Source organism: Taeniopygia guttata, chromosome Z, assembly GCF_048771995.1.
Source record: "Taeniopygia guttata chromosome Z, bTaeGut7.mat, whole genome shotgun sequence".
In the NCBI taxonomy this organism is placed as follows: domain Eukaryota; kingdom Metazoa; phylum Chordata; class Aves; order Passeriformes; family Estrildidae; genus Taeniopygia; species Taeniopygia guttata.
Window position 1 is genome coordinate 31,338,021 of NC_133063.1, and position 24,898 is coordinate 31,362,918.

Below are 24,898 nucleotides of genomic sequence, written 5' to 3' on the forward strand. Positions count from 1 at the left end.
ATAGACAAAAATCCCTTGGCTCAGTCTCCAGCCTTTTCAGTGTAGATCTCACAAGAGTGATATTGTTGTTTGGTGGACGACGTCTTCTCACCCATGACCTAAATACTACTTTCCCTTTCCTTTGCAATTAAATTGCATCTCTGAGACAAATACTGTGATTACAGACTCTGAATATTAGATAAGCTGGACTCAAAAGTGCATTTAAGAAAGTTTTAAATGTATTTAGATGGCTTATGATCAGTGAAATGTGGACAGAAACGTTGAGGAGTTGTCTTTTTTCCTGTAGTGAGACACAGAACACAAACCATGAACCAGGTACTCATACCTGCAGCCTTTCTCTGAGCCAGCTGCTGGGAGGGCAGTATCTCTCTCTCCTGTGCTAAATGGTATCAGTCGATACAGAGGAGACTTCCTTCTGTCCTTTTCTCTCTCTGAATACTTTTATGAGCTTGAAAAAGAAACAAAAATATTACACACCTGAGCGACCGAATTTCCAAGCACAGACTGCAAATGAAAAGGAATGTGATACACAACAACAGCCTTAACAAGGTGTTTTCTCATTTCTTTTATTCCTTCCATCCGGCTGTTGTCCTTTTCTTCCATTTGGTTAGGAATCCTCTGAATCTTCTTCTTTTTTTCTCCCTTTGCCAATAATTGCATTCCTTCATTTCTAGAGCTCCCTTTACAGACACATGCATGAGGTCCTTTTGACTCACAGTCTTTTTATAGCTGTATTAATTTTGAAGGACACTCTCATCTTCATATTTTTTGCTTTCTCCCACTTGCCAATCATTTATCTACTTTCATGCCCGGATGCCATAACAGCTGTTCCTCTTAACCTGCTTCACCTGCCTGAACTTCCAGCTCCCAGTTCTCTCAGTCTTTGTTCTCTTCCTCTCAGTACCTGTACTCAGATCTGCTTCCTTTTTTCCCCCATTTTGCTTGTGCTCTTCTCCATTCCTTTTCTGGGTTCTTCCATCCACCATGTGTAAATAGAACTGTACTTTCAGCCACTTCTATTCTTCATTGTGGGGAATCTCTGTAAAATCTGACAGTAGGATTTCATCTCAAGTGTAAAATATGGTTTCAATGTTGTTGTAGTGATTTATGCCCCATTCTCACTCACACTGGGCCCGCTCCTAGTGTTTGGCTAGGAGTTCTTACAAATCCCTGGCACTGGAGATATAGGGTATTGTTTCTTCCACCATTGGATGTTTCTGGATCAGGATTGCCTTGAAGGCATTATAATATGAGAAAATACTAAGGCAGCAACCACACAGCAGCGGGGTGTGAGGACATGCAGCCAGCATCAACCCAAAGGGGGTTTGGGACACTACATCATCCTTTTGCATTTGCATAATATGTTCAAGTACATTTCCAGCCCTCTGTGTCAGTCTTCACAGTCAGTTTCCTCAGGGCCTAAAACACAGCTCCTGTAGGAGCACAGCTTGAATGTTATCTCTCACTGTACCTATCAGTTGATACTACACTGGCTCTCACAAATGCTGTAATACCTGCTTCTGCAACTGCTCCCCATAGTGAAGTCAATGGGATTTCTACAGGCAGGATGAATGCCAAACTTCACTACTTTAGACTGTAAAAGCTTCCCAGGAGTAAGGAGCACATCTCTCTGTGTCTGTACAGTGCCAAGCACACAGCTGGTGCTCCATGAATAATATATGTATGGGCTTGATAGGAGCGACTGCTCATCTAGTGCAGCAGAGGTAAAGCATTTTTTTGTAGCAAGAGGCAATGCATTATCGTTTTTACTGGTCTATTTTATAATTTAAGCTTTAAGTGGTGAAAGTATATTAGCCAGCTAGTTCAGGGGGAGCTCATTTACACCTCCTTCACACAACATGTACCATGTTTTAAATGACAGGAAGGATAGCTAGTTCTCTACAGCTGAATGCGTAGTGATTAAACTGTCTGGGCACCAGCAGTAAGCAGCCATTGAGCAGATCGTTATTAAGATGGCTATAATTACAGAGTCAAAGCAGCCCCTTGCACCACACTGGTAATCTGCCTTGAAAACTCGAGTCACAAAGGCATATCTCCTTTTTATGTTGAGGCCCAAGCTGTGTAAGGTAACTGAAGATTTCTATGCTACGTCAATCGTATCTTAAGCTGTTACTGCTTCTGCTTGCACTTTGGAAGCTGGTCTGGACAGGGGAATCTGAGGTAGAAATAAATGCTGAGTAAAGAGGTACTGGAAAAAAGAAGTATAGCAATGACACCTTCACAAGAGCTCTCATGGTATTGCTTTAGTCATTAGCTGAGTGGATACTTGAGCTTAATCAGTATCAAAGGGACATACACAAAGTCATCTATTTCATTAAACTAATTTGCATTACTCGGCTTACCAAGAATCAAATTTTCATGTATTGTCCATCTTGCCATCAGCAAAATAAGGGGAGGGGGAGGAGTAAGCAACAAGCAATGAAAGACTGAGGTGTGGTGGTGTTTATTCCTTTTTTCCAGAGATACCTGCTAGTCTCTCAGGAGCCTTCATTGCATTTAGATACCAAAAATATAGACTAGTAGGCTTTTAAAAGTTCAATTTTAGTAATTCATACCTAGAAATGAAACTTCCAGAGCTTTACCAAGTGTGAGATCCTTGAAGCAGTGCATAGTTAGGCTTTTATCTGCTGCTGTTCTTGAAGAGGAAGTAAGGTAAGTGTTGGTTTGCAAGGAGGTGATTAGAGTAGTTAGCTAAAAAAAGACCTTTAGCCTTCTCTGGTCCCCAAGAGACATCAGTGAAGTGTTTTGGGTGAAGCTTCACACAACACTGCAGTCCCAATGGACTTGCTGCTGCCATTTATATTGTACCAGATCTGGCTGTGGCTTCAGCAGAAAGCTGTAATGTGCTGAGATGGCTGTTCTTGTTCTTCTGTTTTGTCCCTGGTCCTCATTACACTCTCTTCCTTCAGTACTGTTTTTTTGTCTTCCCTTCCCTTCCCTTCCCTTCCCTTCCCTTCCCTTCCCTTCCCTTCCCTTCCCTTCCCTTCCCTTCCCTTCCCTTCCCTTCCCTTCCCTTCCCTTCCCTTCCCTTCCCTTCCCTTCCCTTCCCTTCCCTTCCCTTCCCTTCCCTTCCCTTCCCTTCCCTTCCCTTCCCTTCCCTTCCCTTCCCTTCCCTTCCCTTCCCTTCCCTTCCCTTCCCTTCCCTTCCCTTCCCTTCCCTTCCCTTCCCTTCCCTTCCCTTCCCTTCCCTTCCCTTCCCTTCCCTTCCCTTCCCTTCCCTTCCCTTCCCTTCCCTTCCCTTCCCTTCCCTTCCCTTCCCTTCCCTTCCCTTCCCTTCCCTTCCCTTCCCTTCCCTTCCCTTCCCTTCCCTTCCCTTCCCTTCCCTTCCCTTCCCTTCCCTTCCCTTCCCTTCCCTTCCCTTCCCTTCCCTTCCCTTCCCTTCCCTTCCCTTCCCTTCCCTTCCCTTCCCTTCCCTTCTTTCTTGTTCTTTCTTTCTTTCTTTCTTTTCTCTCTCTCGTTTTCTTTCTCTTTCTGAGAAGCAATGTTTACTATATTCCTTCTCATTACACTGGAATTTAATTACTGTCAAGTGAAACTGTATTATTTTAGTTGTATAATCTGGTAACTGCACATTAAAACTTCTGTTTGTTTATTGATTGGACAGAATGATGGAAATGTTTCCTAAGACAACTGAAATATGTGGGGCATTATTCTTCTTGGTATTGAAGCAGGACTGAGGGGTTAATTTTGTAGTCTGTTTGTAGGTCCTGGACAAGGTTTCCCAATCAGTGTTTCTAAAATCTGCTGATTAGGAAAAAGATTCAGAAACAACTATTTTGTTTTTTTTTTGTGTGACTTTTGTAGGTATACCTAGAAAAAGTGTGTCTCTGACAGACCGGTTGGTAAGGATGGAAAAACTTAAAAAAATGCATGATTTTGAGTTGAATATTTTCAGTGAGATGAATCACCATGTTTGTGCTCCTTGAAGTGCAAAACTGTGCTCCAAAGCCATGTCCCCACCAAAACCGCAAGCAATAGCTCCTCTGTCTTGGGGAATGCATCCCATCTGTGTGCATGTGTGCATCATTCAGTTTTTAAGGACTTGGTACTGAGCTGGAGGTCAGAAGGTGAATACATTCGAGCCCAAAATGTTCATATGAGAAGTCTGGGTTGTTGGAAGTCAGTTATGGATGCTGTTATGCTGTAGAAACACTGTCAGTATTTTTGCAGTTTAGTAACTGCTTGCTTAGAGAAAAAATGGAGCCAAAGAAATTTGAATCAGGAGAATAGCAGTTGGGAACAGCTTTTCTGATATCTGTAATTTTTTTTTTTTAACCTCTTTTATCCATGCCCCTGTGTGTTGTCTATGTGGACAACTTCTCAAGACAAGGCCTCGTTTAATAAAAATTCCACAGCACCTAGCATTCTTTATATAAAACACAAGCTGAGGAAAAAATAACAAAAGAAGCTCCAGTACAGTAGTATCTGCTGATGTTGTTGCTTGTTTTCTTTCTGTTGGTAGCACTGTTTTGATCCCAACCAGTATTTTGCTGTATGGGTTGTAGCCAAAACTTTATTTTTTTCAACAAGGGCAGATAGAAAGTAATTTACAGTCCTATAGTTTATGGGAGGGTCCAGCCAGCATTCAATTATAACATTGACAGGCTGTCTAGTGCACAGTTTTGGTCTGCTAAAGCAGGACATTGCTTGGCTGTAGATATGTGATGGGTTAATGACAAAGTAGTAATCAATAATCAAATTGCTATTGTAGGAAATTATCAGTTTATCCATCTATTGTACAGATAGATCTATTCACAGAGTCAAAAAAAAATAATTCTAAGGAGGGGCATGAGTCTGCTTGCTGCTGAATAAGCCCAAAGGAGACTTTTCTTACCCTTGCATTGCAAACTATGCTACCTCAGATTCCATATCTGGTTGTGCTAATTAGAGCTGCTTTATTTCACACTTGTCATAAAAGAGGGCATACCTTTTGTCTGTGTTTACATTATAAATACCTTGAAAGAAGCATATTGGAAATGATAGGTTTTTTTCAGTTTGTGCATGTAGGTTCACAAACTCTAATTAATCCTACTTGAGAACTGGGCAAGAGGACCCTACAAGGGGTGCATGGCTTTTAATTTTTGTCCTAATATGTCTGACCTTGTGTATTTCTGCACCTGCAGAGCAAGAGAAGAGACTGAAGTATAAGTTATGCTGAAAAGATTTTTGTCCTCATTTTCATTTCCAGTCAGGCAAAATTCTTCTGGATGACAGTGTCCTGCCCAGAACACACAACAGGGCAACACACTTTGTCGCAGGCTGAGTGGAACAGTTATCTTTGGCAGGTCAAGGGAAAGGAGAGTGCCCAGCTCTGCTGACTGAGAAAGAGCATGAGAGTCGATCTGTCTCCATGAAAGAAAAGGATGGAATGTGCCTGGTGGACTCCAGGAAGAAGGAGTTTGCTCTCCATCTTCTTCATTGTCCAGCACCTAGGAGAAAGTAAACACATCTCTCTATCCCGGTTTTTTGGTATAATGCCTGCCTTCAGAGTTTGCCAATATTCAGTTGAGAGAAACTAAGTCACAAGTCAGCTTAATTAAAATGTACATTAAAAGATATATTCCAAGTTTAGTCATCCTTTGAACATCAAGTGCTAGCTTTTTATTTATGGGAAGCACAAGCAATCTACTTTAAGTTGTCCAAAAAAGGAGGGAAGATACAATCTGTCCTCATGAGCCTGCATCAGAAATAATGTTCTCAGCTTTTGGGGAACGTAAGGGTGTGTATGAAGGGGAGTAATCTGTTACAGTATTAGGAAAGCTAAATCTGTTTTTGCATGAGGAAAGCAAAGTCCTTTTACGAGAAAGAGAGACCCCACATGTCAGTGGTGGGAAGGGAAGGGATTATGGGGAGCTCCTTGAGCTTCAGAAAGGAAGCATACAAGCATTCTTCACAGTCTTTATTGTGGAGGCATCAGAGTTTTCAGTCTCACAAACCAGCCTCATTCTTTGTAAAAGTACTTTATTGCAGAGCATTGTCAGTTTGCGACTTCATCTTGCTAGTCAGAGGTTTGTGTTGCCCCTCCTGTCTACATGCTCCTCCATGCAGATCTGTGCAGGTTGTTTCTCCCTGCCTGGGACCGTAAGTAATACTTTTAGGATCTCAGGGGAAAAAAGGCATGGTAATTTTCTGACATTAAAAAGAATTGCTTTCTAACTCTACATGGAGGAGTGATATTAAGGAAGACATTGGTATATAATGAGGTAAATTATGAGTAAATTCAAACCTTTTTTCCTGTGTGCTTTGAACATGTGAGAACAGACTCAATATTCATGTGTTGGGAGTTTTTAAAATAAATTTTCTTTGGCATGTTCTCAGAGTGCTGTTTGTTCTGTGGCTGGACTTTTTCTGACTTCACATGCCGGAAATATATCTTTCTGGTGAGTGAACTAAATAAAGGTCTTTTTCCTTTCTGAAAGTTTTGTCAAGCCATTTAGAAGCTCTGGTCTGTCTCATCAAGGGTCCTCTATGGTTGATGTCTAGGAAAAGCTGGTGCTTACAACCCCAAGGTGTCAGGTAACAGGGTCCTTCAAAACTTCCAGAAAAGATTATGTAGCTTAAGTGCTTCCTTTCAAAGATAAATTTTTTTCCATCAGAAGAGGGGAAGTGCCTTAAAATGTATTCTTCAGATCTCTTTGTTGCAGCAAGTCATTGACAGAAGACTTCCCAAAAAATCTATTATTATTGACCCATCAATAATACATGTGATACACTTTTTTGGCATTATTGGTGGTGATGTTCAGGATACCAGAAGTTATGAATATATATGGTCATCGGCACTGCAAAATTGACTTTTTCATAAGTGTGTGTTGAATATAGGGACGCTTGTGCAAAGAATATCTTCTACTTCAAGCTGGTGTCATGATGTTTACCACAGAAAAAGAATTCTATGTTGGATTACTCACAGGAAAATGTTAACAAAAAGAAATGCAGTAGAGCATGATCAAGACTATCTGCTTTGCTTTCTCTAAGAGAGTAAGAATGCAAACCAAAAGAAAAAAAAATTAAAATATCAAATATAGCCTCAAATTCCACAGGCAATTTGGATGTGGTTATTTCCATTTCCTAACATCAGATGGGAGACTTTGCCCAAAACCCATGTAAAGTTAGCAGAATTTAACTAGTCTTCATCCAAGTATGTGTAGCTTTATGTGAAAGCAAAAGTGTTAAATATATGTAAATCTCTATAACTGGAAGGCTTATAAATAGGTAAAGCAACCTCATGCATGAGCTGATGCAGATGGTACAAGCTGTAAAGCAGCTACAGGTTTTTCTGAAGTCCAGCGGGAATCAGTGCTCCACAATCTAGCAGATGTCAGTGTCAGCACTTTCACTGGCGTAAACAAAAACAAGCCAATGCCCTTTAGTTGTAACTGCTGTGTGACTGTGCTGCAAGCTGGAGAGCCACTGCTCTGTGACTGTGCAGGGAAGCACAGCCTGTAAGGCATGGGACATGCTTGTGGGCATCATGGGGAAGATAATTTGGAGTCCAGCTGAGAACATCACACCTTGATGCCTCTCTGGATCTCCTCAGACTTTTCTAGTGACTTCAGCACAGTCCATACATACAGTCTTAAGTCTTATTGAAATGTAATTTGAGTCTCTGGGCTAATGGTTTTTGTGCTTTTTTTTTTTTTTCCTTCTAAATGCTGGCAGGAATTCGGGTCTTGGCTGTAGATCAGCTCCTGACAGTTGATCAGTTCAATGTCCACATTATGGAGGCCAACCTACAGTTAGTGGAAACTCTCTCTGCAGCATTTGATATAAATCACATAAGCAGCAGAGCTGCAGAATAAGAAATAACAGCAGTGGTTTGTCAGCTATGCAGTCATCCACCTTGTTCCTGCACAGGAATTTCATTTCTGTTGAGCAAGCCAAGAGGGATTCCTTTGGGTTAAAAAAACACCTGGCAGACTTGTTAAAAGCCCTTAACTCTGTGTTAGTACTCATTAAGCAGTTTTGCTGAATTCACTTAGATGCAGTCAGCTAATGAATCATTGCTTTTCCTGTGTCACCCACCATTACAGGCTGAAGTTGCAGGGTGAGGGGGAGGAGGAGGTTTGAGAACAGGTCTTGGTTGTCTTGGAAAGCCATGGTATTTTGGCTAGAGTCAATCTTTCATTAGTGAACGCCAGAGCAAGGGTCTTCCCATCCTGATGCTGATGGATGTTATTTCATTGCTGGGATGATGCTTGAAATCTGTCTGTTACACAGAGAGCAGGTTTCTTCAGCTCCATAGAATTATCTGGAGTATTAGACATCTTTCAGTTTCAGTTATTAGCTGAGTGCTGGTGCAGTGAAAATGACTTCTCTTCCTGTGTCTCTCATTATTCGTTGTTGGAACCTGAATGCGTGCAATCATTCCTAAAATAGCCATAGGAAGCACAAGCAATATAGAAACATCTTTGTCTTGCTTCAGGGCTTTGGGCTGCATAGCTGAGCCTGCCCTAGTGTGGGACCTGGAAACAGCCTGCAGTCTCATCTTTGTGACAGTCTGGATTGTCCTTTGCAAAACCCTGCACATGGTATCCAAAAGGCAGAGGTTATTTCCCGCAGAAGAAGAGAATGACTTTGCCTCGCTCTAGCAATGAGCTGGAGAATGGATTAGAGGTTTTTCCTAACTGCAAGGAAACTCATCCATCATGCTCCACATTCAGGCAGTGGCCTTGTTCTCTCTTGCTACACTGAACCTTTTTCTCCACAGCTTGTCCAAAGAAGCAAAGAAGATAATAACAGAGCTACTGCTTTTGTAACTTGTACTACAGGCATTTGTCAATGCTGCTTTGACTTCCTTTTCTATTCTGCTCTAATTCCCTCACGCTGTGCTAAGAAGCAGGTGTGAACAAATGTGTAAGGATGCTTGTATTCTTCAGTATGTGGGTGAATGTGTGTCAGTAGTGTATTTCTGTGCTGCAGGGACTCATCTTACTCAAACTATAATCTCTTTTCTTACTTTTTCTGACCGACACCACCTCAATTTTAAGTCTGCCTATGCAATCACAGCAGATATTTGGTGTTTCCTCTCAATAATACACCCTCAGTAATTAAAATTATCTTGAACTATTCTATTAGTTACAGGAATTGTGATTTTTATATTCAGGGGTTTATTGATTATATCTGTATTTAACATTTTCCTTTAAAATTCACTGAATTACAGTAATTGACCATATGCCCAGGTTAACATACAGTACCATTTATCTGAGCACTATCCTGGAAATAGCATATTTCTTTGGTATCTGTTGACTTCTTGCTATGCCTTCTGTCTTCCTCATAACTGTGAAGTGGTGGAATGAATAGGAGAGTGGAAAATATGTTATATTGGCATATTGAGGCGATCTCTTTACTCAAAGGGCATTCTCGAGGATAGGGTACTTTCTTGTATTAACTTGTCCATAAAGCTGCTTGGATTTTATGATTCAAAATTTGGGATTTTATCTAGACACAATAAAGCTCAGAGTCCTCCACTTGCAACTAGCAATTATTAGCAAGCTGTAGGTGCTACAATCTAGGATTGTTGTAAGCATCATGCTCTTCTCAGAGGAAAAGCAAACTACATAGATTTTCTGTCTCAAAGTCAGATTTATTCTATTCTTTTAAAGCTTTAAAAATACCAGCATAAAAACATTGGAAATGAAAAGTAGTCATGAAACATAGAGATCTATGAAATTGCTCTAAAAGTTTTAACAGGAAAACCTTTCCTGTGATCTGAAACTTTGAAATTTGGGTGAATATCTGTCACTGTACGGGCACGCAGGAGTGGATGGTTGTCTGAGGGAGGGACATTTCAGAGGTGGTGCTGAGAGGCAATGTTCTCAGTTAATTTTTGTTTTCTTAGTACTCAGAGGCTTCTGGTTTTTCCTTCTACCTGTGTCTATCCACAATTATTTTAATATTTTCCCTTAGGGATTACATTTGTTTTGTGGACATCCTTAATTTTTTGACATTTTGTGTTTCTGTAGTAGTCTATTTCATGCTTTTCTTTAATAGTTTTCTGTAAGGTATAGAGACACTTGACATAATTAATTCATAAAGAAATTAGGGGCTAAAATGATAAATACATATAGAGGCCTTTTCTTATCTGCTTTTTTTTTTTTTCTATCTGTCAGGGGCAAACATATTTTTTCTTGAATATTTTGCCAGGTTTCCAAAAGAAAAAGCCTTTCCCTTTTTTCTGCCTATCATAACTCAGATCACTCAGTTTGCTTGTCCACACTGTGTCCTTGTGCTGAGCATCCCTGCCCAGAATATGATGCTGAGGTTTGGCCTGAGTTCTCCTGCCATGACTAAACTGTTGCAGTGTGGAACAATTGGTGCACTCTGCAGTGGTGACTGTCACTTTCAGGTAGTGTCTTGTCCACTGCTGAAGTTATTATCATGTAAATGGTAATGATCTTGAGTATTTGAAGTGCTACAATAGATTTCATTCATGTTTTAGAGTAGGTATGTAGGTATGTAGTTTAATGTCATGTCAAACCACTTCATGACAAAGTTGATTAGTTGCCATTTGAAAAAATAACCTGACAAGATTTGCTACTTCTCTCCAAGGAAGGTTAATGGGTTGATTTTTGCGTAAATGGATTTAGGGGCAGAACTGGCCAAATTGCACAATAGCTAAGCAGTGTGCTCTGGTTAGCAGCTGACTTAAATGTTCTACTGTTTCATCACATTAAAACATGGACACTTCAATTTCAAGTGAATGGACAAATGTCCTGAAGAATACAGCTGGGGCTCATATTTAAGTGCTTGAGTGCTTCTTGCATTAACAAAAAACAAAGGAGAGTTACTTGTGATTACACCAAGCTTTAAACATGGGGATATTAAAATCACAGAAACATGAAATTGTTTGTGTTGGAAGGGGCCTTAAAGATTATCTACTTTCAACACCTTTGCAAGGACATCCTCTGCTAGGCCAGGTTGCTCAAAGGACCCTCCAACCTGACACTGAGTACTTCCAGCAATGGAACCTCCACAATTTTTTGGACAACTTATTCCAGTGCCTCAGCACCCTCCCAGTCTGAAGCCATTTCCCCGTGTCCTATCTCTACATGCCCTTGCAATGTTCATGTGGCAGCTGAGACAATGCCTGCAGGGCTGTGTCTAACTTCTAATCAGTGACATTTGTAAATGTTGTTGTGAAAACATACCAGACTTGGTGGTTTACCTTTGCTGTCCAAAAGGAGAAGAAAACAAAGGAAGGACACATTTTTCTCCTATTATGTCTTTGGGTCACCTGCAGCTACAAAATTTTTATTCCATCTATCACATGAGGGAATAGAAGGTGAGTTGGCTGGTGTTGATATTTCCCAGGCAAAATGAGTGTTGGAGAGAGTAAGGGTGTTGCTGGTAGTGTAGCTGTTTTCTATTAAGCATGCTGAGATGAAACAGCAAAGTATGTATTAGAGATGGTGTTCTCTCAAGGCAGTGATTGCTACATTTAGCTCTCAAATAAATTCAGAATCTTGACAGAGTTTTGCTGAAGTCCCACAAATAATCAATAGAGCTATTTTTATCTCTTAAATGAGTGAGACTTTTAAAAATAAGAAAGACATCTTTGTAATGACTGACCAAGCTGTTCCAGAGTTAGGTCTATTGCTCTGTATGATTTGGGGTATTGAGTGAAAGGAGCTATTTAGGCATTGCCTTTGTTCCATTCTGCAGGTTTATAACCCCAAAATAAAATTGCAAATGTTTCTGGCAGTCATCCGCCAGGCACAGATGGCTTTCCTCCCAGTTTTGGCAAGCCTGATTTCAGTATAAAACTGAGCAATTATTAGAAAGTGAAATATTGCATGATATAATATCACTACCATCACCACCAACACCATGACAAATGGAGCATTTGTTATTTCAGAGCTGAGAGAGCTTGTGCCACTACATCACCCATTCCTTTAAAACCTGTATCTGTGCTGCTGCTGGTGATGCACAGATAGATGCATCTTGCTAGAGCAGATGCTTTAGCAAGGAACTGTGGCCATTTTCTTATTTGTGCTGGCTCTATATTTCAATGCAAATATCACTGAACAGGTGGCTGATGAGGCCCCTGTGGACTGTTTACAGTAAAGGTTACAACCAAAATCGATAGGCCTGAGATGTTTCTAATTCCATCTGGGAGATGTTCGTCTTCCTTCTGACTGTTTCCCCTCTGACAGCAGCATCTTATTAACACTGCAGTCATCAGAGATGTCTCACTCAGGTCAGAAGAGAGTTTCTTCTATTTAGACCTCCATTTGCTCTTTGCATTTTCTTTTTGCGCTGCAGTGGAGGGAGCAGCAACGTGGATCTTGACAGGACAGGTTGCCAGTATTAAGCATGCTGAGTTTTGCCTACTGACTTGACACCTGCTACTCCCATTCGACAGGCTGAGGCTCATCACTGCTGCCTGGGCGTTGTCCAGATCTTTTCAGTTTATCACTTACTGAGGCAGGAGGTAGTGATGCCACATATCATAGGTGACATTATTGTGTGAGGTATGGACTTGTAAAGGTGCAAATGTGAGGAGAGAAAAGTTAGTATAGACTCAGGTTTGCATGAACCTGAACAAAAAAAGCAATTACCCCTGAAACTAACTTGAAAATACTTTGTATTTGGGCAGAAATTTTATTTTAGATGCATTTTTGCAAGTCTTTGTGAGAAAATCTGTATGTCCCGTGTATCTGTGTTTCATTAAACTAGTAATGAAGGTCATATTATTGTTTTTAATGAAGGTAGGTACTGTTGCTGACTATATGAGGCAAAATTGCTTTTATTGGTGTCTTTCCCTTGGGCCTGATCATCATGCCTGGCATGCAGCCCACAGCAGCTGGGCAATGAGTAAGCAGTACTGAATCCAATTAAAATGATAGTAAAGTGTGTATAGCAGAGAGCACCCATGCAGTCCTCTAATAGTCAGGGAGAACTTTTTGATGTGCACAAATGAGAGAGAGTGGTGCTTCATACATGTAATTTAGGGTCCGCAGTTTTGCCAGACAGGTGTGGGCTTCCCTTGGGCACTGCCTCTTTCCCCTCACCAGTGTTCAGGAGCAACCCTTGTTACTATGAGATCTGAAGGAGTACAGGTGATTACCCCAATGCCTTCATGCTCCAGTCTCTCTGGCATAAGGGCCAGCCACCTGGAGTGCAAGAGTGCTTTTTTGGCCACATGAAATATATGGCCAGCTGTAGAGACAGCAGGAGCAGAGCAGGAGAGGAAAGATGAATGATGGCTGCACCATCAGTCACAAAAAGATGTTGGTAGTGATGATGGGCATGGAGCTGGCATTGAGTCTCTTCAGCCACCTGCACCACCATTCAGGTGACTGAGCAGCAATTGGTAGAGATAGGACAGCACGGCTAAAAAAGCTGTCTATACCAGGCACTGCCCTGCCATTGCCAATTCAGTTGCAGTGTCTGGCACTCCATGCTGCATCTTGCTGATAGTCACTTGTGTCTCATCTCTCCTGAGTCTCCCAAGCACCACTGAGCTTCTGTTCACTCACATCTGCCTGATCCCCTTGGCACCACTCAGACCAGGCATTTTGCACGAGCCCTTCTGCTGCCTTGGTGCAGCCATGCAAGGTGGCTGAGCAGCAGCTAACACACCACACAAACAGGCATAGACAAAAGATACTCTCCTGAACGGCTCTGCTAGTGCCAGCTTAACTTTCCTCATTCTCTGGGAGCCGCAGCCTCCAGGTTGTAGTCCTCTCTTTTGTTTTTGTTGTTGCATTATTCCTAATTCCTTCCTCTGCATAACACAGACCATGGAATTTTGTCTGGTCATTCTTACATTAAGCTTGGTAATTTGTGAATTGAAGTGCAGCTGTTGTGTATGAACACAACCAATCATGGTAGAAAGAAGTTTTGTAGTAAATGAATATAACAAGATCTATTCATTATAGAGCAATCTTACTGTGCCATGGGAAAATTCTGACATGGTTGCATGCTTTAATTTTTCTTGGAGTTACGCTGGGATTAGTTGAATGAACAGTGAGGTTGAAGCAACAAGATGGGAGGTTTTCTAACATGAAAGAGCATCCCTTTAATTAGAGATGTGCCTTTGCAGTCATTGCTGGTGCTGATGAATTTGTTCTCAGGATTGAATCTGCCCTCCAGTTTTATGGAGTTTATCAGGAAGTTCGCTTTTCCATTCAGATTTTTCATTGGACTGTGTAGCCCTTCTGGAACAAACAAGCTGTGGATAAAATAACCTGCCTACCAGGGTATTGTGGCAGGAGCCACATAATTATTTCCTTAGCCAAGCAGATATTCTGTATACATTTCCACACAGACTGTTGTAAATCTAAAATATCAAACAGCAAAAAGCAAAGCTCATCACGGTGGCTTCTTGTTGGCTTGAATAGCCATGGATAGCCATTGTGGAAAGAACTTGGCAAAGTAAAATCAGGCTTTTCTCCTTGTTTTGAAATGACCATGACTTTCTTGGCTTCAGAAACTCCTTCATGCCAACAGAAGGAATTTTACAAAAGTAAATGATCCTATGTCAAGCACGTATATGTGGTTGGTTATGTGTATGTGTATGTGTATGTGTATGTGTATGTGTATGTGTATGTGTATGTGTATGTATGTATACATAAGTTTTGACCAAGTAAAAATAATATTAATAGCAACTATCTTGTATCCAAACATCCTAATTAGAAGTGATTCATCTTTGGGCTAAAGTGTACGACCAGAGAAATCTATTCCACCTTAGAAGGCAAAACTTTGATTTCTATATACATTAAGAGATCATGTGGTTTGTTGATATTTAATTATAATGCAACAAAAAGGAGGGAACATAGAAGTGGCCACAACAAGATGTCTTACATAGGTATATGAGACATCAGCTCCAGAAAGATGAATCAGAGCACCAATGTATGTTCCAAAATATTCATATATTCCTTGGTTTAGGAAAGCAAAAAGCAAATTATTTGTGGGTGTTTTAGAAGCTTGGAAGAAATCTAATCTACTGTGGCAATTCAAAGGTTACAAGTCACTGGATTAGACGTAGATTATAAAACATGCTGTTAAATATTTACAGGGCTGTATTTTAGTAGCATGCTTAATAATTAAAAGACTACTAAGGTTTACTCTTCTTGTCACCAGTAGCTTCCTTCAACAAGTGTAACAATGTTTTGAACCAGGAGAACTGGAGTTCTCAGACTCAGTTCTCTCTCAACCAGTATGGATTAGTGCAGGCCACAAATCTCTGCATGAAAGATGGAGAGCTCTTCATTGATGTTTGCAAAACTTTTATTTTGAAACAGTGCTGTACTCACTTGGCGTCACTGTCTAACTACTCCTCTTCATCAGACACTGTGTTCACAAGCACTTTTGAACAAAAGTAATTTCAGTACAGTTGCAATTTGCATCAATACCATGAGCAACAATCAATCCCAACCACAGTGAAAATTGTCCTAAAAATAAGTGTGACCTTCTTGAATCAGCACTTTTCTGAAATTCCACTGAAAAAATATGGCTCTTTCTGACATTGTAAGAACTGCAAAAGTGACAATATGTTTGAATAATTACCTCTGGAAAAAGGCTGCCTTTGGATGCAATTTAGTCCTCCTCAGTGTTAATTTATTGACACAGACACTGATACGCGTGTAGTTCACTTGAATTATTGACATGTCAAATCAGATATTTTATATACATATTTTGTGAATTTAACGACTATGTTGGCATCAGAGCAACAGAGAATGATTCTTTTTTCTATTCTTCTTCTTCTTTTCTTATACAAGTAGGAATGAGAATTAGAGGCTGATGGTGCAGAATCACCCATGGGGCAAGTTTTTTAGGCTCTAAAGGGCAGAGCTCTGTCTACTGTACTGTGGTATTTTCCACACAGCACACATGTTGTAAGATGGTGGATTTTGTGATGATAGGGAGTAGCAGAAAGCAGCTATTCTTATGCTCTGGAGTCTCACTGTGAACCAAATGGTTTGGATTGTTACCCTGCAGACTGATACTGTAGATTAATACAGTGTAAGCGGAAGAATTGGATTGCTTCCTAAGTTCTTCCCATTAAACTGCTGTTCCTCTTGTACATTTCAGAAAAGATTTGTACATTGGATTGTAGCAATTTCAAGGAGAAAATAATTTTAATCAATTTGTGTAGTAAGGAATTTCATTTTGCCATTTTCCTGTATACTTAAAAGGGCAAAATTTTTTATCCAGCAAAGTGACATTTTGAAAAATTGCATAGAGATAAAGGAATTAGTCCCTTTAATGTGTATGTATCCCTTTAGAGGGAAATTGTTTTTCCAAGCCTACTATTTACTTCTGCTGCTTATTTCTTCCTTGGGCATTCCAAAGGGCCCCAAATGACAACAAATAGAAAGAAACAGGTTCTACCCCAGAGAGCTAACTGTCAAGAGAAAATGCAAGAGGTGACAAGAAAGACAAATAGAGGAAATGTATAAAGAAAGTGTCTGCAGGCAGATATAGCTGTGTCAGTAATCATACAGAACTATTGGCTTAACCAGTGCTAGATGGAAAAACTTCTAGTGGAGCTTTTATGTGCTACCTTTTAGGATGCAGTCTCCTATAAGTTATAATAGACAGCGTCTGCATTGTATTGCATTTATTCTTCCTATTTTTGTCCTTCACTATCTATCTGAAATTTTGTTCAGTTGTCAGTCACTGCCTTACATTTTTTTTCCCCCTATTTTTGGTCTAACTTGGTCTCTCAGTTATTTTGTTAATAGAAATAGAGAATCAGCCAAAATTCCAGGTTTTGTGTTAGTCTTAATAGACTAAGACAGAGAGTGTAATAAATCAGCAGTCCTTATGGACTCTATCACCCTGCAACAGATCCCCCACTCCAAACCATTTATAGCAACTGAAATTTTATTTGAAAGCAAATATCTGATGAGGCAAATTAATTATTATGACATTTTTCTATTGGTTAAAAAATAAGGAATCCAATGTTTAAAACTTGCTAATGATTTTTTTGGCATCAAGAAAGGAGGCACAGGTATCTAATACTAAATAGTGCTGCAAAAAGGCAAGTTAGCACTTTGTTTGCCAAATTAAATTTCAAAGACTATGTAGGTTATGAAGTTTGACTTTCTGCCCATAAATCTTGAATGACTGACAGACCACTGTAAAATAGCTTTGTTCAAAAGGAATCTTTGGCAGGCAGCATCAAAGGTTTGAAACTCTGGAAGAGATGAAAAGAAAACCCCACTTTTGCACTGATTTCCCCTACAGATCAATGTCTGTGTGAAATTTGCCTGGGAATTATGAAGTACTTACTGTACTATGTGCTGGTTTTTTTCACTGTATCCAAAGGCCCCAGTGGTTTCTTTCATCTTAAAGATTTAGGGATATTTTTGTACATGAAATCTGAATGAATGAATGAATGCATCAGTGGAACACGGGGGGAAAATGCCGGATTTAGAGAGTTCTTTTCTTCTTTATTTTATCACAAGTTGGGGTATTGGTTTTACGACACCTAAATTTATGAGCACATATTTTTATGGTAAAGTCCAATGGCATGTTCTGAATACTCCATCAAGCTCTCTCAGTATTCCTTCACTTGATTCACAACTCTGCAGGGTATGAATCAGTCCTGTAGTATAACTCTTAATCTCTTTTTAACTAGAATAAAGTAGTGTGAAGGGGTTTTTTTTTATTTATGGTGTGTGTCATCATGTCATCATCTAATTACATAAACCAAAGAAGGGGAAAATAAAATATTTCTTGTAAATATTTCTTGCCAGCCATTGATCGGTGCAGGAGATGAAGTGTGTTTATTACATATAAGCATCAGAGGCAGAAATTTTTTTGTAACACACAGGTCCTTAAGTCTATCCTCAAGCAAGATGTGACCCTGCTAGAGCATGAGCTGAAGAATAACTGACCTTGCAGGGCAGATTCTGCTTGTGCTTAGAAACACAGCACATCCTCATGTACAGTGAGAGGCCTGAGGAGAAAAGCTTTCTCTCTTTTCACAGACTCTTTAAAGCTCTGATCCACCTGAAGGTACTTAATCTCTTGTTTGTCTTCCACAGGGTGAAGTGAAGAAGTGAAGCCTCACAGCTGAACTACTATGAGGTCAGAAGCCTTGCTGCTATATTTCACACTGCTACACTTTGCTGGGGCTGGTTTCCCAGAAGATTCTGAGCCTATCAGTATTTCGCATGGCAACTGTAAGTATAAAGGGCCAGAGGACTTCCTGTAGGGGACTTCAGAGGACTTACCAGGGAACTTCAAATCAACACTACTTAAATATAGTTGTAGTGGATAAAGTTGTTTTTTCTTGATTTCTCCCATAACAGCCAATTTACATTCTCAAGTACTAATATAGAAACAGGTCTTTTTCACGTGGTCTTATTATTTGTTAATCTAATACAAATAATTTAACTTCTTTAAGCTCAAATAGATTCTGCTTGAGCATTAAGCTTTTTTTTTTTTTCCCTAAGATGGAATTGAAGAAGCTAAAAACCAAGTCAAGGCAAAGAATCTTGTATGACAGAAGGTATCTCCTTTCTTGCCAATCTCTAGATTGGCAAACTCTCCAAAAATCTAATGTAACACCAACAGCTTCATACTGAGATCTGCTGGCTAAACAGGTGGAGAGCTTTCTGTGTATCTTACAGTGGACATCAGGCTTGACTTAACTGATTCTTTTACATTTGCCTCATCTCAATTGTGATAATGGCAATGAAAATTCTTCTAAGTCCCAAAGTTTCAGATGTTTATAAGGAAGTCTTTAGCATCTAGGCCCCTAAAGGTGTGCCATGGAGTAGCAAGTCAGTCAAGAGCAGACTTGTGTTCAATTCTTTTTTTTGTTCACGGATTCGGTTTTAAAATTTTCAGTGTTTACTGGGTTTTGCCATGGCCTTGGTACCCAAAAACTTATCTTGTCATTTATTCTGAAAGACAAGACTCCAGAGCACACCTGATGTGCTGCAAATGCTAATAGGCCTTTGGAATACAACAACAGGGAAGAACTCTCTGAAGCAACCCCAGATGAAACATGGCTATTGTGGCCACTTCAGCACCTCCAGAAGGGCAATGCTAATCCTTCCTGGAAAAATTTGCTAGCCTTGATGCTTTTGAACATGGGATAATTTTTCCTCGGCAGCATGGCATAATGAAGTGGACGTGAATGCCCCTAATTTGTTCTAGATCCATGAGTTACAGAGGAAACAGTACTGAGCAGGAAACAGCCTGACAATAAAACTTGGCATTTTGCATACAGGACATGATCAGAAGGATTAAGCTTCTGAATGTAAATCCTGCCTGGTGTCTTAATGTATTTCTTAGAGTTCTCAGCACCTGGTTGGGTGAGAAGTTCCTCTTTCTATCCAGTTTTATCACCAGATTTTGTGGCACATGACACTTTGAGGTGCTCTGCTGAAGCCATGCTGTGAACCAATACTTTGACCAAGCTTAACAGGTACAATGCTTTTAGAAAACAAAAGTTGAGACTACTAAAGCAGCAGATGAGTTTCTGAAGAAATAGACTCCACCAAAAAGCTGCAGTTTTCTGGGAAAGTATATTAACGGGGAAAAGACACAGCTAGCTGCCAGTCAACTCTGTATAACATTCACTGCTGTGATAATGCTCATCAGAGGATTATCCTCCTCCTGTTTTCTGTCATTTTATTTACTTAATTAGCTTCTTGTTTCTGTACCTAGATGTCAGGATCATGTGATACACATGAATGTGAAGTGGCCCTTGATTAGAAGTGTTCACTGTTGTTAGGTTGCTCACCCATCTGAGGAGCTGTGGAACACCCTGTGCATGCTGAGTTCTCACCCCCCAAAAAAATTGTGGGAATAGGGGATAAATACTCTTGCTGACTGGTAGAACTGGAGTGGGGGAAGCTGGCCTGTTGATAGCATAAGCTCAGTTCAGGGATTCCAATCAGTATTGCTGCCCAGTTGCCAGAAGGACTGGAATATCAGACTGGTTGCCAAAATAATGTGCAGTGGCTTTCACTTCATAAAGTTCAAGTGATGATTTCCCACCATTTCTCAGAAAACCCTGCAGCTGTTCTGTGACACCAGTTGAGTCCTGTAGAAAACCCAGGAAACTGGCAGTTTGAACCAACAAGAGCCAGCTTTTGCTTTGGCCACTACCAGTCCAGTCATTGTAGTGATTTATTGGCCACTGTATAACAGCTTCGTCCTGATAGACATGCTTTAGCAGTCAGGGGCAAGCACTTAAGCTCTGCAAGCAGTGGAAGAAAACTGCAAGAAAGTGCAATGTATGTGTGTGCAAAGAGCTCCAGAACAGCTTTATGCTTTAAAAAATTCACAGTTTTTGTCTTCTACAAAGGTGGTGAATTTCTTCTTTGCAGCTGCAGACACTGTAATATTGAATAACTCTCTGGCTGTCTGTGCTCATGCGTTCCAGCTCCAGTCCGTGCTTCCAGGGCAGAAGAGAAACCACAGGTTCTAGCTATAGCTGGGCCCCATGGTGATTCATGTTAGCACCATTTCAGTTTGTTATTCTCTTTTGACCCTGCTGATTTTGTTCCTTCCTACAGATACAAGACAGTATCCGGTGTTTGTGGGTCACAAACCAGGGCGGAACACCACACAGAGGCACCGGCTGGACATCCAGCTTGTCATGGTCATGAACAGAACCCTCTATGTTGCTGCTAGGTCAGTAGCCTCCTGCTTCACCATTCCTCTCTTACTGCAATAAGAGGAGGAGAAGAAGACAGGGAATATTCTGAGTTCTTCTCTGATGGACACGTTATTTTTAGGATTGTCTTGCACTCAGAGAGAGTTTTGCAGACTGTTAGTAAGACATAATAGAAACCTTGCTAGATGATCAACTAAAGTTTTGTGATGTGTTACACCTGTGCTTTGGGACCGCATGCCTCTGCCTTACTCTGAGACTTGCAAGAGGGAAGTTGCCAGAAATAAAATTTAGTTCCATGGAAAAGCAATTCCATCCTCATCATTTTATTCCACTTGTGCTCACCAAGAATGACAAATATTAGAGAATAATTATTCTGTGCACAGATGTATTTTTTGATAAGAGTTATTAGAATGTAATTTTGCTGATTTAGATTTAGGCATGTTTTTGGTATCTTAAGACAAAAAAAATAACTAAACATGCTTCTTCAAGGTTAATTGAACTTAGTGTCTTGACTTTTTTGGAGAGCTATGCTATGCAGAAATGAGCATGTGTTTTTATAAAAATTGCACAAAGAGCCACCCATTCAGTTTGCCTAGCTCAGCTTGCACTGTCAGTCTCAGTAGGTCTACACCCATCAGACAGCTGCCAACCTGGCAGAGATCCAATATTAACATTTCACATCCCTACCTGTTGTTAGCAAAGAAGATTGGTGGTCTTAGAGTGGGAGTTACATGAGAGATGCAGAATGAGTGCAAGATGGGTCCAGATTAGCAAGGCTCGGTGGTCCAGATTTGCAAGGGTAGGTAGTCCAGTTTAGGAGCTCTTGGACCCAGATCATGTTTGGGACCTCCCTGCAAGCTGTCTCTCAAGTAGTAGCTTGTTTCCTGCCTGTTTTCTGGTCCTCCATTGGAAAATACACCTTTCTTCATGTGTCACATATAACCAGGCTGTTGCTGCAGTAGGGAGAAGTGGTGGGTGGGATGGCCAAGAGTGAAGGGGAACAGCTGCTGAACAGGCAGCCTCTCACCACCAGCCCTGTCTGCAAAGCCCTTGGCAGCCTCTGGGAGCTGCCTGCCTTTCTTCTCAATCAGCCACTCACTCTCCATCTCCTGGGTGGTCGGATGTGTCCTGTGGGGGAAAGCTGCCCATCGATCTCCATGCGGACCACATAATCGGTAATTGCATTACACCACCACAGTCACTGAGTGTCACTTTCAGAGTCATGTCCCTGGCTGCTAGAAGAACACACCTGTTCCATTACCCTGCCATGGCATCTGCTCTGGCTAATAGCAGCTTCCCAGGCTCCTTGCATACCCCATGCTGCATGGGGTCTCGGTGGCAGAGCTTAGGACTCTCATGGCAAGACCTTGCATTGAGTCCACTCAGAGAGCAAGTATCCTTCCACAGGAGCTGCAGTGGTGGTGGTAAAAGGGCACAAGGAGAGGTCAGCCCAGTGGCAAGTGGCAAAGCCCTGTGCTTTGCCTGAGTTCTGAGATTGGCATTTTTGCCGTTTTTAGTGGCATAATGAGTGGGGCAGGGCAGAGGGTTGAATAGGTTTGAAAGGTGGTGGCAGGATTTCCTGCTTTTCATGACTGAGCTCCCTTTGCTTTCCTTATTTGTTTTCCTTTAAATTAGGAAATTATTTGCAGTGAGGTGGTGGCAAATCCTCTTTGCAGATTTTGCTTTGCTGTTTTCATAGTTTATTCCCAGACTGAGATTGACGCAGTTAGGCTGCCTCAGTGCCCAAGCAACTGGCATTAGAGCAGGAAAACCCGGAGAGCAGTTTTGGGATATGAAACCACTGCATGCACAGATTATATGAAGAATGCTAATATTTGGGGGATAACATGTACTAGTATGTGAATATGCATTCTTCCTCACTTGTATAAAACAACTTGCTGCAATGAAAGTGCTTATATAGTTCTAGGATCTTGTGACCTACAAAAAAGAATAAAGACTTGATCTGTTTTGTACTTACACAGACATGAAAAAAATCTTCTTACACTTTTTTTCCTTTGGTAATTCAAAGCCTCTTTGACATATTCATTCCCCACACCATGTTACTGAATAAAGTCCTTCCTGGGCTGACAATACTATGTGATACAAGTCAAAATTCAGAGGTAGTTTTTATCTTTAAGTAACAAACTTCAGAAAATAAGTAATCCTTCAGCATCTAGTCTGAATGAAAGTTTGTAATTCAAATACTGCATTTCCTTCAAAGGCAGTAACAAATCTAGAGATTGAAAGCAAATTTGTACACAAGCAAATGTGTTTGTCAAAGAGTTTTGTAACAAGATTAATTGAAAACTGTAGCAAAATAAATCTCTGGGCTATTATATGAGATATTGCTTTCATGCTTCTTTATGCATTGAAATACAGCAATCCTGAGTTTATGTTTTACCCAATTATCTGAAAAACAATCAAAACAAATGGTTAAATAGTGAGCATTTTATTTCAGGGCTGTTGTGTTTAGGCAGGGGAGTTTTTTTTTGTTTGCTAGTTTTGGGAAATCCAGTGTTGACTTTTGCACACAGTTTCAGCCCACTAGAAAGGCTAACTCAGATTTGAAAACTGCTTTTATTTTATTAAGCATAACTAGCATAGAACAAAATTTCTCTCAGTCCACTACTTATTTTGTCATATGGGATACACGTCTCCTGTATTAGCTATTACCAAATAAAGTTTTGTGTCACTTCACAAAGGCATTATTTCATGTTATCAGGCAGAAATACACAGCCAATATAAATCAGAATAACTCAGCCAAAGGCCATAAGGCTTTATTGTCTGAACAGGCTTGCTAAGTACCGGCTGTATCATCTTTTTTCTCATGGGAAGGGTACTCCCTCCCCATCTCTCTCTCTCACTCGCTCACACCCAGGCACACACATCCTTTTTTTAAGTTTGCTGTGTTTCCTCCTCCCATTGTCTCATGCAATGGCAGCTTTTGTTCACATTATCTGCCACCCCTCCTGTGTGTGAACAAAACAGGCCCGGAGTAGGGTATGGGATGGCTCCCTCCTTTGCAGTTAGGTGTTTCCAAACCATGCTCCGAGTGCCAAGGGTCGTGCACAGCCAGTGGCATTATTTAAATTCCCTTCCTTGACAAGATTATGCCATGGCAACAAAACTCAGTTCTGCTGACTGGAGGTGGGAAAAATGGAAGCTCTAGGATTAAGTAAATTTGTGTTAGAATAACTTAATTAGCAGTTAACTGTACACATACCACAGCTAGTAGAAAGCAGGCGTTGGGAAGCAGTGGGAAAAAGAGAATGAGGACAATCCCACGTTTTCTGTGATTAGGGAGCCTTCCCCCAAATCTGACAGCTCTTTTGCTCTCTACTGACACTGTCAGCAACTGTGTTTCATCTGTGGCATGAGAAAATGATATGTAATTTCCTGATGCTAACCTTCCTTCCAACAATCCTATAACTTAGGATCAGAGTTTCATTTGAACTGTTCCTTGAACCAGAAAGTAAGTCCTCTAAAGAACTGTTTTATTGAGGTAGAAATAAACAATTTGGCTCTTTCTGAGTACCACTGTTGTATTTTCATTAGAAATGTCTTGTTGAAAATGAAAAAAAATAGTAACCTCTGTAAAGCAAGATTGATGAATAAAATCAAGAGCTGTGCCGGAAGAAGGCTTTTAGAGGTCCACCCGCACCTCATTTGCAATTCAAGAGATTTTCCCCCCCACTTTTATATAGCAGGAGTGACAGCAGTAAAGAGTAATGCACACAAAAAGGGAACCATGACGTAATCTATGAAGCTGATATTGTGTTAATAGGTAATTTTATTCCAGAACCAACCCTGAACACTGCTCTGTCACTGAAATCAGGAAAATAAAAAACTGAAATATTAAACCAATCTTGTAAGTAAATGACAGCTCTGATTTTAGAGTCTGGAGGAGAAGAAAACCCATCAACTTCTTGATTTGGCATCTTAAAAACAAACAGCCTCAAGCTCCACCAGAGACAAATTTTCAAAACTGGTTCCCTACCACAATGCTGCCTCTTTTCTTCACCTGAGAGAAGTGTTTATTTCTCTTGTGGCAGTATTCTGTGTTTGCTTTAGTTAAAGAGACTTAGCACTGTTTCTCCAAAACCCAATAAATATGAATCTAACCTTGAGAGCAGGAATTTTTAAAATTGAAAGAGCCTGTATTCTGCATTCAGCAGACCCTCCAATGCTGTGGAACAAACTTCAGCTGCACAACTTTCTGCATGTTGAAAAAAATTCAATTTTATTTAAAGGAAAAATGAGATCTCAGTCCCAATTTGATGTGCTGGTTACTACAGC

At 40.5% G+C, this 24,898-nt stretch overlaps 1 protein-coding gene across 11 annotated transcripts in view; it reads left to right on the top strand.

Moving 5' to 3' along the window:
- SEMA6A (semaphorin 6A) overlaps nucleotides 1-24,898 on the top strand; it is a 129,761-nt gene that overhangs the window by 30,676 nt on the left and 74,187 nt on the right. For all 11 annotated transcript variants that reach the window (XM_072922442.1, XM_012577819.5, XM_030258981.4 and 8 more), the window contains 2 exons: nucleotides 18,015-18,152; nucleotides 20,502-20,619. In XM_072922442.1, coding sequence (XP_072778543.1) covers nucleotides 18,053-18,152; nucleotides 20,502-20,619 — 218 coding nt within the window. In that variant the 5' untranslated portion in view covers nucleotides 18,015-18,052. The remainder of the gene's footprint in view (nucleotides 1-18,014; nucleotides 18,153-20,501; nucleotides 20,620-24,898) is intronic.